Raw genomic sequence first — 12,272 nt, 5'->3', positions numbered from 1 at the left:
TGAGCAAGACCAGGGATTGAACCCACGTCCTCATGGTTCCTAGTCAGATTCGTTAACCACTGTGCCACGACGGGAACTCCACAGTATACATTTCTGAATAAAAAGTAAATTATTTGGGGGTGTTTGCACCACAATTCTGTCTTGGCATTAGGAAGGGAAGTATTAGAGTTAAACAGTTGGGAGTTCCCGTCGTGGCTCTGCAGTTAACGAATCCAACTAGGAACCATGAGGTTTTGGGTTCAATCCCTGGCCTCGCTCAGTGGGTCAAGGATCTGGCGTTGCCGAGAGATGTGGTATAGGTCACAGACACGGCTCGGATCTGCCATTGCGGTGGCTGTGGTGTAGACTGGTGGCTACAGCTCCATTCGACCCCTTGCCAGGGGACCTCCATATGCTGTGGGTGCGGCCCTACAAAAACGAAAACAAAACTTCCTTTAGAGTTAAACAGTTTTAATTAGAATTTGAATGATAGACAAATACTTACTTCTCCAAATATCCTTTGAGAACCAGAAACAAGATGATAATTCAGAAAATGAAGGAATTCCTTCATGGCTCAGCGGATTGAGGATCTGGCACTGTCACTGCTGTGGTTTTGGGTTACAGCTGGCCACAGTTTGATCCCTGGCCCAGGAACTTCTGCTTGCCACAGGCACAGCCAAAAAAACAAACAAATAAACAAACAAATTATATATCAAACAAATGTTTTTGACTAAAATACAATCTAACTTAAAAGGAGTTTTGATTAACAAAAGAACAACCTTCATTTTAATTATAAACTCTTTATTATTTGATGTTTATATACATCAAATATATTTTTAACTGAATATTTCATACAAACTCTAGCTAAGTATTCCAAATGCAAAATTATGATTATAAAGTAAAACAAGGTACATCAAGGAAGCATGTGATTCAGTGCCAAATTCATAATCACATATCTAATACGTCACAATCCTTTTATTCCAAACAGTGTTCACTTGAGAGCTCTACAGTGGGCAATTACTTGTCAAAAGAATAAATGATTTTCATTATGTAGAACGAGGGAAGGGACATCATGCAAAATAAGGATTTTTCAAAATTCTTTACGGAGTTGCTAGTAAGACAACAGAACCTAAAGCTACAAGGACCTGTCCGAGTAGAATATTTATGTTGAAGATGCCTTTATTGCTTGCCTGGTAGAGGTAATTTGTCAGCCACTCTTGGTAGAAGGATGGCCCACTATAGACACCAGGAAAATTTCTTCGACCACAGCCATATCCGTAACTGGTAATTCCCATTGCATAATATCGTCTGCGTTCTGGTAAGTAGCACATTAGTGGTCCACCACTATCACCCTATTTAAAAAGTCCCAAAACAGTGTTAATTACTTCCAGTAATCCTTAAACAAGGGTAAAGCTGGAATAAATTAATCACATTAAACATATATATATATATTTTTTTTCAGTATACCTCCAAGTTATAAAGATCCATACATTTTCAGTTTTCTAGTCCAGTCCAGGGGGTGTTCAGTCTGGTATTTAGAGGAACCATACGTAACTGGTGGATAAACTTCCCACCTACATAGTTTTGAACAAGAATACTGTAACTCCAATTGTTTGGATTTTGTATTGCAATTCCTCAGGAAAAATATAAATTAGGAAGTATGCAAAATACAGTTAAGGACAGTCTTTTAGAATACTACTATTGCTTAATTCTGTGTGAGAAAGTAGAACTAAGATATATGAAGGAGGGAGTTCTCATCATGGCTCAGTGGTAATGAACCTGACTAGTATCCATGAGGACACGGGTTCAATTTGCGGCCTCCCTCAGTGGGTTAAGGATCTGGTGTTGCCATGAGCTGTGGTGTTGGCTGGCAGATACAGCTCTGATAGCCTGGGAAGTTCCATATGCTACAGGTGCAACCCTAAAAAGACTAAAAAAAAAAAAAAGATATATGAAGGATTCTTTTAGGGGTGTGTGTGTGTGTGTGTGTGTGTGTGTGTGTGTGTGTGTGTGGTTTGCTACCTAGAGGAGAGGTGTAAACTGGCATCTTGCAAGAGGTGGCATCTTTCTAAATGTTGACATTGGCTGGTGAAGGACAACAGGAATAAATGGCTAAGCCTCTCAGTACTCTTGCAAGTAACAAATCTCTATTACAGTTTATACGATACTGTTAATGCTCCGAAGCACCATTACTGAGGACTGTTAATTATTCAATACAACAAGGACACTGAAATAACTGTTTCTGTCCCTAAAGGTTAAGGACTATGTTTCTAAAATGTTTTAAAATTCTCTCTATAAGGTAAGCATTCAACAATCATTCTTTTAAAGATTTTTATTTTTTCTGTTATAATTGATTGATAACGTTCTGTCAATTTCTGCTCTACACCAGAGTGACCCAGTCATACATTCTTTTTTTCCCATTATCCTCCATCATGTTCCATCACAAGTGATTAGATATAGTCCCCTGTGCTATACAGCAGGATCTCATTGCTTATCCACTCCAAATGCAATAGTTTGCATCTCCTAACCCCTAACTCCCAGTCCACCCCACTCCCTCCCCTTCCCCTTGGCAACCACAAGTCTGTTCTCCAAGTCCGTGAATTTGTTTCTTTTCTGTGGATAGGTTTATTTGTGCCATATATTAGGTTCCAGATAGAAGTGATATATGGTATTTGTCTCTCTTTCTGACTTAACTTCACTTAGTATGAGAATCTCTAATTCCATCCATGTTGCTGAAAGTGGCATTCAGTAATTATTTTTTGACGATGAGGATGTTTCACTTGTGAATTACCATTCCATTAGACTAAATTCTTTTACTCAGCAAGATTTTTAAGGAAAATGACACAGAAAGGATAAAGCTAGGGTTACAGAAATCTGAATGAGTAGGAAAAGATCAGAGCATAGGACACTGTTTGGGAGTGATGTGCTGGTACATTTAGAAGTAGTGAAGAAAAGAGAAATAAAGATTCAAAAAGCACAAGGATAAGACAAAAAATAGATAAGTTGGACTTCATACAAAATCAGAGACTTTTGTCTATAAATGGTAACATCAGGAAAGTGAAAAGACAGTCCACAGAATGGGAAAAAATATTTGCCAGCCATGCAAGTGGTAAGAGACTTATACCTGGATTATGTAAATAATGCTTATGACTCAATAATGAAAAGATAAATAACACAATATAAAAATGGGCAAAGGATGGCTAATGACTCAGACATAAAAAGGAATGAAATACTGCCATTGGCAGCAACATAGATGAACCTAGAGAATATCATAGTAAGTGAAGTAAATCAAAGAAAGACAAATAGTGTACCACTTAAATGTGGAATCTAAAAAAAATAATACAAATCAGTCGATATACAAAACAGAAACAGACTCACAGACATAAAAAGCAAACTTCCAGTTACCAAAGGGGAAAGGGAGGCGGGGAGGGATAAATGAGGAGTATGGGATTATAACTACTCTACTGTATTACAGATGCAAACTACTATCCATAAAGTAGATAAGCAACAGGGATTTGCTATACAGCACAGGAAACAATATTTAATATCTTGTAAGAACCTATAATGGAAAATAATCTGGAAAAAAATATATAACTGAGTCACTTTGATATACACCTGAAACTTATACAATATTTCAAACAACTATATTTCGGTTAAAAAAAAAAAAAGACAGACAATAACAAGTGCTGTTAAGGATGTCGAGAAATCGGACCTCTCATACATTGCTGGGTAAGAATGTAAAATGGTGCAGCTGCTTTGGAATAGTTTTGGCAATTCTTCAAAATGTTAAACATCAACTCAGTCATTCCCACCCTCGATGGAATTTCCAAGAGAAATATAAACGTACCCACATATAAGAACAGGTACACAGATGTTTACAGCCACATTATTCATAATAGCAAAAAAAGTAGAAATGGCTCAAATACCCATCAACGAATGAATGGATGCATAAAATGTGGCCCCATGGTATCTTACTTGGCAATAAAATGAATAAAGTACTAATACCTGCTATAAAAACCCTGAAAACATTATGCTAAGTCAAAGAAGCCAGTCACAAAAGACCACAAATTGAATGGTTCCATTCGATTTGAGAGAGAGAGAGAGAGAGAGAGATGAATGGTTGCCTAGGGCTAGGGGTGGGTGAGAGGAGAATGGGAGTGACTTCTAAGGGTAGAGGTTTTTGGGGGGAAGGTGACAAAAGTGATCTAAAATTAGATTATGGGGCTGGTTCCACTACTCTGTCAATATACTAAAACCCCGCTAAGTGGTAAATGGGTGAAATGTATATGTGTATATTATATCTTAATAAAAGTGGTAATGAAAAAAAAAGAAAGAAAAATGCGAGGCAAACTTTGCCTAAGGGTAACCCTGAATAGAAACCAAGGAAATCAGGCAAGCAGGACAATTTGGATTGTTGGAATAGGTAAATAGGAGAAAAATAACTGAATACTTAGTCGACCTGTGAATTAAGACTTCACCAGAAGGTGATCAGAGGACTTTTTCAGGTTCCCTTCTGTCTTTAGAAAGTATTTCTAAGAAAAATTATTTGGCCTTACCCTGCAGGTGTCAAAAACTCCATCTTCATCACCTGCACAAAACGAAGTGTCCGGAATTATATCCCCATAACTCTTCTCAGAATTACAAAAATTTCGAGAAATATAATGCACTTCTGCTTCATGTAAGACCTTTGTAATATTACCTATTAACAAAAAATACCAAGACGTTATTTTGGAGAGCAGACGTTTTGACAGCAGTAGAAAATGACCATGTTGAACAGGTTTCTAAAGTGACTGACTGAACAAATATGTAAAATTGTATTCACATGCCCCGTACACCTCGAAAAATCGTAGAAAAGAGTTCACCAAATGTTAATGACAGTTACCTCTAAATAGTAGGATTTTCAAGTTCCTTTTGTTATCTTTTCCTATGCTGTATCTCTCGGAGATCTCACAGAAGGATTTATAGCTTTTACAAAGTAAAACTAAATAAAAAGTGCTAAGGGCTAAAGAGCCAAATGCCGAGGCCACGCTTTCTTAGGTTGTAAGTTGTGAATGATTTTAATTACATTGTAGTGATGCTAAGTCTTGAAGGATGTTGGATATAAACATAAAACAGATTTTTTTTTTTGGTCTTTTTGCTATTTCTTGGGCCGCTCCCATGGCATATGGAGGTTCCCAGGCTAGGGGTCCAATCGGAGCTGTAGCCACCAGCCTATGCCAGAGCCACAGCAACGCGGGATCCGAGCCGCGTCTGCAACCTACACCACAGCTCACGGCAACGCCGGATCGTTAACCCACTGAGCAAAGGCAGGGATTGAACCCGCAACCTCATGGTTCCTAGTCGGATTCGTTAATCACTGCGCCACAAAGGGAACTCCATAAAACAGATTTTAATTCATGTACTCCCTTCTCTGCTGGTTCCTGAATGTAAAATGGTTCTTTGCTACAGAAAAGATAGAAGAATGTAAGATAATACTTCAGGAACCATTAATGGACAGATTATTGTAAGATTTATCCTTACAAAAGCTACTGGATAGCATCTCTGATCCCAAGAGCCTGTCTCAGAGTTGCAGTTGTTCCGTGTGATAGTTGAATATTTTATGTCCCCATAGCCTTCCCCGGCTTTTCAAGTAATTTTGAAATTTCTACCTTGGCTGCAGGTGGGCAAATGACCCACCTGTTCCATTCACAGAATTCCATTCTCCTGGTTGCACGGATTGGTCTAGAGGTGACTATTGGTATAAGCCTAGCCAACTGGAATACTTATCCAATATTTTTAAACTGGAGCTGCCAGAGAAAAACCTTTTCACCTAGTCACTTGACTGTTTAGCTATAAACAGTCTGCAGCCATAGTTCCAGCTTTAAGAGGACAGGCAACCTAAGAAAGTAAAGTCAACATGCAGAAAGAATAGGAATAGGAAATAGAAATAAAATGTGTCCTAATGGCATTCAGATTTTTGGGTCGAGGCTTCCTAAAAGCCAGCCACATTTCTGCCCTTTAAAATAATGAATTTAGGAGTTCCCGTCGTGGCGCAGTGGTTAACGAATCCGACTAGGAACCAGGAGGTTGTGGGTTCGGTCCCTGGCCTTGCTCAGTGGGTCAAGGATCCGGCATTGCCATGAGCTGTGGTATAGGTTGCAGATGTGGCTCGGATCCCACATTGCTGTGGCTCTGGCGTTGGCCAGTGGCTACAGCTCCGATTCGACCCCTAGCCTGGGAACCTCCATATGCTGAGGGAGCAGCCCCAGAAATGGTAAAAAGACAAAAAAATAAAATAAAATAATGAATTTAAAGTAGTACTGGCTGGAGTCCCCATTGTGGCACCAGCAGAAAAGAATCCGTGTAGGAACCATGAGATTGTGGGTTGGGTCCCTGACCTCTCTCAGTGAGTTAAGATCTGGCGTTGCTGTGGCTGTGGTGTAGGCCAGCAGCTGTAGCTCCAATTTGACTCCTAGCCTGGGAACCTCTCTATGCCACGGGTGCGGCCTTAAAAAGCAAAAAAAAAAAAAAAAAAAAAAGTGGTACTGGCTGTATATAAAAGAATATATGTAACATGTAGGTTATAGAATATAATAATTAAATGAACACTTGTGAATGTATCATCTAACTTATGAACAATACTAATTCATTGTGGTATTGGTGCAAGGCTATTCAAAATAATCAGAGATTTTCAAAGTGAATAGGAGAGCCCAGAAATAGATGTCTGGGTTTTCTATTTTGTTCCACTGGTCACTTGGAATATTCTTGCACAAACGTAACACTAATTACCACAACTTTGGAATAAACCTTGATTTCTGGATGGCAACTTCTCCAACATATTTTTCTTCCAGAGGAGTGTCTTGGCTATTCTTGGGTCTTTTAGAATGAGCTTTTTAATTCTCTCAAAACTCATGTTAGGGTTTATCAGTACCTGGTGTCTTTCAGTTTTTCAGATAGAGTTGACATCTTTCTGATACTGAGTCCTCCTATTCAGCCACAGAGTATACCATTTTGTTTACTTATTCTTTAATACCTTTTTAAAATGTTTTAGGATTTTTTTTTTGTCTTTTTTTTTTTTTTTTTGTCTTTTCTAGGGCTGCGCCCTCAGCATATGGAGGCTCCCAGGCTAGGGGTCTAATTGGAGCTACAGCTGCCAGCCTACAGCACAGCTACAGCCACAGCAATGCCAGATCCGAGCTTTATCTGCAGCCCACACCACAGCTCACAGCAACACTGGATCCTTAACCCACTGAGCAAGGACAGGGACCGAACCCGCAACCTCATGGTTCCTAGTTGGATTCGTTAACCACTGAGCCACAACGGGAACTCCTAGTATTTTATTTTTTTAAAAAAAATTTAACTATTGATTCAGTTCTTTCACTCTTTTTTACTAATCTTATTTACTTAAGTCAGTTTGAATTAGTAAGAATTTTCTAGGAATGTACCCATTTTGTCTAAATATTAAAATTGAGAGCATAACATTGTTTAAGGTATCATCTTTTAACTCATAATATTTATATTTGTGCCTTCTCTCCTTTTCTCATCAATTTTACTGGAGACTTGTTTTTTCAAAGATCTAGATTTTGTCTTTGTTGGCTCCTTTTTTCTGATTTTATTTTCTATTCATTAACTACTGTGCTTATTTTCTCTTTTCTATGGATCATGTAGTATTCTTTTCACCTCCATAAAGGTGGACATTTGATGTATAACATTCTGCCTTTCTTCCCTGTTAGACCAAATATTCTAGGTCTAGTATTTGCCCTTCCATGTGGTTGAACCTAAAAGTATGTAAAGCTTTAAATCTCCCTTTATGTAGTACCTTAGTTGCAGCACTCAAGTTTTCCTATGTTGTGTATACCTTATTATCCAGTTCTAAGGATTTAAAATTGTTATGAATTTTTCTTTGACAGGAGTTATTTAGTAGTGTGTTTTGAATTTTCCAAATGATGTCATTTTAAAAAAAGCTTTATTAATGTTTCATTTACATAACATAAAATTCTCTCACTGTAAGCATGAAGTTCAGTGATTTTTGTTCAGTTTACGCCAGCCCCGCAGTCTGTTTTAGGATACTTCCTTCACTCCAGCTACACCACAGCCACAGCAATGTGGGATCTGAGCCATGTCTGCCACCTGCACCACAGCTCATAGCAAAGCCGGATCCATAACCCACTGAGTGAGGCCTGGGATCAAGCCTGCATCCTCATGGATACTTGTTGGGTTTGTTACCACTGAGCCACGACGGGAATTCCCTGCCTTTACATTTTTAAAAAATTCTTTGAGGAACCATTTCTTTCAACTTATCATATTTAACGAGCTTCCTTGAAGTCTTTGTCTGCTGTATTCAATGTCTGAGCCTATTCCGACTCAGTTTCTATTGACGACCCTTTTCCCCTGAGTATAGGTCACACATCCCTGGGTCTTCTGGGTTTTTCTGTGTTTTTGCACACTTAGAAAATTTTTGTTGAAAACTGGACAGTTTAGATTAAGGTATTGTAACAACTCGGGGTTTGATTCACTTTTCAACAATGTTGGTATTATTTATTTAATTTTTGGCGGAGGCCTGCAGCAGCTTGATGTGGGATTTCATATCAAGTTCCTGTGGGACTGAACCCAGGCCACAGCAATGAAAGCACCAAGTCCTAACCACTAGATCACCAGGGATCTCCTATTGTTGTTGGATTTTTTTGTGGGTTTTGTTTGTTTGTTTTTGCTTTTTAGAACTGCACCTGTGGCATATGGAAGTTCCTAGGCTCTGCGTTGAACCAGAGCTGCAGTGGCTGGCCTGCCACAGCCACAGCAATGCAGGATCCAAGACACATCTGTGACCTGTGCTGCAGCTTGTGGCAACGCTGGATCCTTAACCGACTGAGGGAGGCCAGGGATCAAACCTGCATCCTCATGGATACTAGTCAGGTTTTTAACCTGCTGAGCCACAACAGGCACTCCCTATTGTTGTAATTTTTTAAATAACGTGCTTAGATTAAAATTGTGGAATTTGTTTCCCCATACTGGGTGACCGTTGATGTCTCTGCTCAGTATTTTAATTCTGATTTTTCTCTTTAACCTGGCTTCATAGGGCTTGCCCCAGTGTCTGCATAGTTTACTGGCCAGTTAATAACTTGGGCTTTCATCCTTAATTGATGAATCTGTGTCTGGGTTGAGAGATGCATTCAAAGTTCAGTCATTTTATTTTATTTTATATTTTTATTTTTTTAAATTTTATTTTCCCACTGTACAGCAGGGAGATCAAGTTATCCTTACATGTATACATTACATTTACATTTTTTTCCCACCCTTTGTTCTGTTGCAACATGAGTATCTAGACCAAGTTCTCAGTGCTACTCAGCAGGATCTCCTTGTAAATCTATTCTAAGTTGTGTCTGATAATCCCAAGCTCCTGATCCCTCCCACTCCCTCCCTCTCCCATCAGGCAGCCACAAGTCTTTTCTCCAAGTCCATGATTTTCTTTTCTGAGGAGATGTTCATTTGTGCTGGATATTAGATTCCAGTTATAAGTGATATCATATGGTATTTGTCTTCGTCTTTCTGGCCCATTTCACTCAGTATGAGATTCTCTAGTTCCATCCATGTTGCTGCAAATGGCATTATGTCATTCTTTTTTATGGCTGAGTAGTATTCCATTGTGTATATATACCATATCTTCCGAATCCAATCATCTGTCAATGGACATTTGGGTTGTTTCCATGTCTTGGCTATTGTGAATAGAGCTGCAATGAACATGCGGGTGCATGTGTCTCTTTTAAGTAGAGTTTTGTCCAGATATATGCCCAAGAGTGGGATTGCGGGGTCATATAGAAGTTCTATGTATAGATTTCTAAGGTATCTCCAAACTGTTCTCCATAGTGGCTGTACCAGTTTACATTCCCACCAACAGTGCAGGAGGGTTCCCTTTTCTCCACAGCCCCTCCAGCACTTGTTATTTGTGGATTCATTAATGATGGCCATTCTGACTGGTGTGAGGTGGTATCTCATGGTAGTTTTGATTTGCATTTCTCTTATAATCAGCGATGTTGAGCATTTTTTCATGTTTGCTGGCCATCTGTATATCTTCCTTGGAGAAATGTCTATTCAGGTCTTTTGCCCATTTTTCCATTGATTGATTGGCTTTTTTGCTGTTGGGTTGTATAAGTTGTTTACATATTCTAGAGATTAAGCCCTTGTCGGTTGCATCATTTGAAACTATTTTCTCCCATTCTGAAAGTTGTCTTTTTGTTTTCTTTTTGGTTTCCTTTGCTGTGCAAAACAAAGTTCGGTCATTTTAAATCTACCTTGGTTTTCACTTCATGCCGAGCCCGCTCAGATTTCTTCCCATATATACACACACACATAGTTCCCCAATAAGCCAAGGATGTTTCGAAAGCTTATCTCGTCATTCTGTAGCTGTCAAACCTCTGACGGTTCCACTCCTGGCTGCTTCTAGGACCACAATCCCAGACCAGCAGAGCTGTGTGTTTCCCCCATTCATTTCTTGTTGAGTCCACTACATTTATTGACAGTGCTGCTGGCCTGGATTATCAACTCCTCCTCCAAATCAAGCCCATCCACCCTGGTAGCAAGACTCTTTTCCCTCATGATCCTAATAAAACCAGGACACTGACTGATGTGAGAGGGGGATTAGGAGCAGTCATGAGCAAGAAAACTGTAAATTCTTATTTTTTTTATTTTTTATTTTTTCTGTCTTTTTTTTTTTTTTTGTCTTTTTGCTATTTCTTGGCCCACTCCTGTGGCATATGGAGGTTCCCAGGCTAGGGGTCCAATCGGAGCTGTAGCCACCGGCCTACACCTGAGCCACAGCAACTCAGGATCTGAGCCGTGTCTGCAACCTACACCACAGCTCACGGCAACGCCAGATCGTTAACCCACTGAGCAAGGGCAGGGACTGAACCCGCAACCTCATGGTTCCTAATCGGATTCGTTAACCACTGCGCCATGACAGGAACTCCTGTAAATTCTTATTTTTAGCCAAATTTCTAACTGTTTATAATGAACAAATGCTTCTCAGTTTGTTTTGTATTTTGCTTGATTTCCAGGGCTCTGAAAGGGTTGCTTTTGACAATTTTGTCCAGTTCATATTTACATTGAGGGAAGAGGTTTTGCCAATCTCCTTATGCGATCATAGCCAAAATCCTCAGCTCTCTGACTGTTTCTCATTTAATTGTAATCAGAGTATGTGGTCTGTATATTAGGTATCCTTTGAACTTTGAGATTTGCTTTATGGCCTAGTAAGTGGTCAGTATTTATAGAAGTTTTGCCTGTAATTGAAAAAGTGAGGGGAGTTCCTATTGTGGCTCAGTGGTTAACAAATCTGACTAGGAACCATGAAGTTTCGGGTTGGATCCTTGGCCTTGCTCAGTGGGTTAAAGATCTGGTGTTGCCGTGAGCTGTGGTGTAGGTTGCAGATGTGGCTTGGATTCCGCATTGTTGTGGCTGTGGCGTAGGCTGGTGGCTACAGCTCCCATTAGACCCTTAGCCTGGAAACCTCCATGTGCCGCGGGAAGTGGCCCTAGAAAAGGCAAAAAGACAAAACAAAACAAAAGTGAGGAGTTCCAGTTGTGGCTCAGTGGTAACAAACTTGACTAGTATCCATGAGGACGAAGGTTTGATCCCTGGTCCTGCTCAGTGAGTTACGGATCCATTGTTGCCGTGGGCTGTGGTATAGGGTTGTGGCTGCAGCTCCAATTTGACCCCTAGCCTGGGAATTTCCATATGCCATGGGTTCAGCCCTAAAAAAAATAAAGAAAAGGAAGGATGAAATTCCCTGATTTGGGGGTGCATTATTTTCTGATTTATCTATTAAATCAAGCTTGCTAATTTAAACACTCTCAATCTTTTTTTTAAGTTTATATGATTTTTATTTTTCATTATGGTTGATTTACAGTCGCCTGTCAATTTCTACTGTACAGAAAAGAGAACCAGTCATAAATATATATATATATATATATTCTTTTTCTCACATTACCCTCCATCATGTTCCATCACAAGTGATTAGATATAGTTCCCTGTACTATACAGTAGGTTCTCATTACTTATCCACGCCAAATGCAATAGTTTGCATCTATTAACCCCAGACTCCCAGTCCATCCCACTCCCTCCCTTTCCCTTTGGCAACCACAAGTCTGTTCTCCAAGTCTGTGAGTTTCTTTTCTATAAAACTCTAAATCTTTACTAATTTTGTTAAAATTATTTACTATCATAGGGAAGTTATAATGTTTGTCATATAATTCTACCTATTTTATTTTAATATTATCTGGATCCTGTTTATTATTAGCCTCACAAATCTAAAACTCCTCTGT

The 12,272-nt window shown here is 39.3% G+C and overlaps 1 protein-coding gene across 1 annotated transcript in view; it reads right to left on the bottom strand.

Annotated features, from left to right (window-relative positions):
* The window catches only part of TMPRSS12 (transmembrane protease, serine 12), a 29,127-nt gene continuing 17,183 nt past the window's right edge, over positions 329-12,272 (bottom strand). Inside the window, exons 4-5 of the mRNA XM_021091214.1 lie at positions 4,536-4,678; positions 329-1,331 (exon numbers count right to left, since the gene is read on the bottom strand). Of these exons, the coding sequence (XP_020946873.1) occupies positions 1,080-1,331; positions 4,536-4,678 (395 nt within the window). The 3' untranslated portion in view covers positions 329-1,079. The remainder of the gene's footprint in view (positions 1,332-4,535; positions 4,679-12,272) is intronic.

The sequence above is a fragment of the Sus scrofa genome, chromosome 5 (assembly GCF_000003025.6).
Source record: "Sus scrofa isolate TJ Tabasco breed Duroc chromosome 5, Sscrofa11.1, whole genome shotgun sequence".
NCBI lineage: Eukaryota > Metazoa > Chordata > Mammalia > Artiodactyla > Suidae > Sus > Sus scrofa.
Note: the sequence above shows the minus strand (reverse complement) of the source record. Positions and strands in the feature narration are given on the sequence as shown.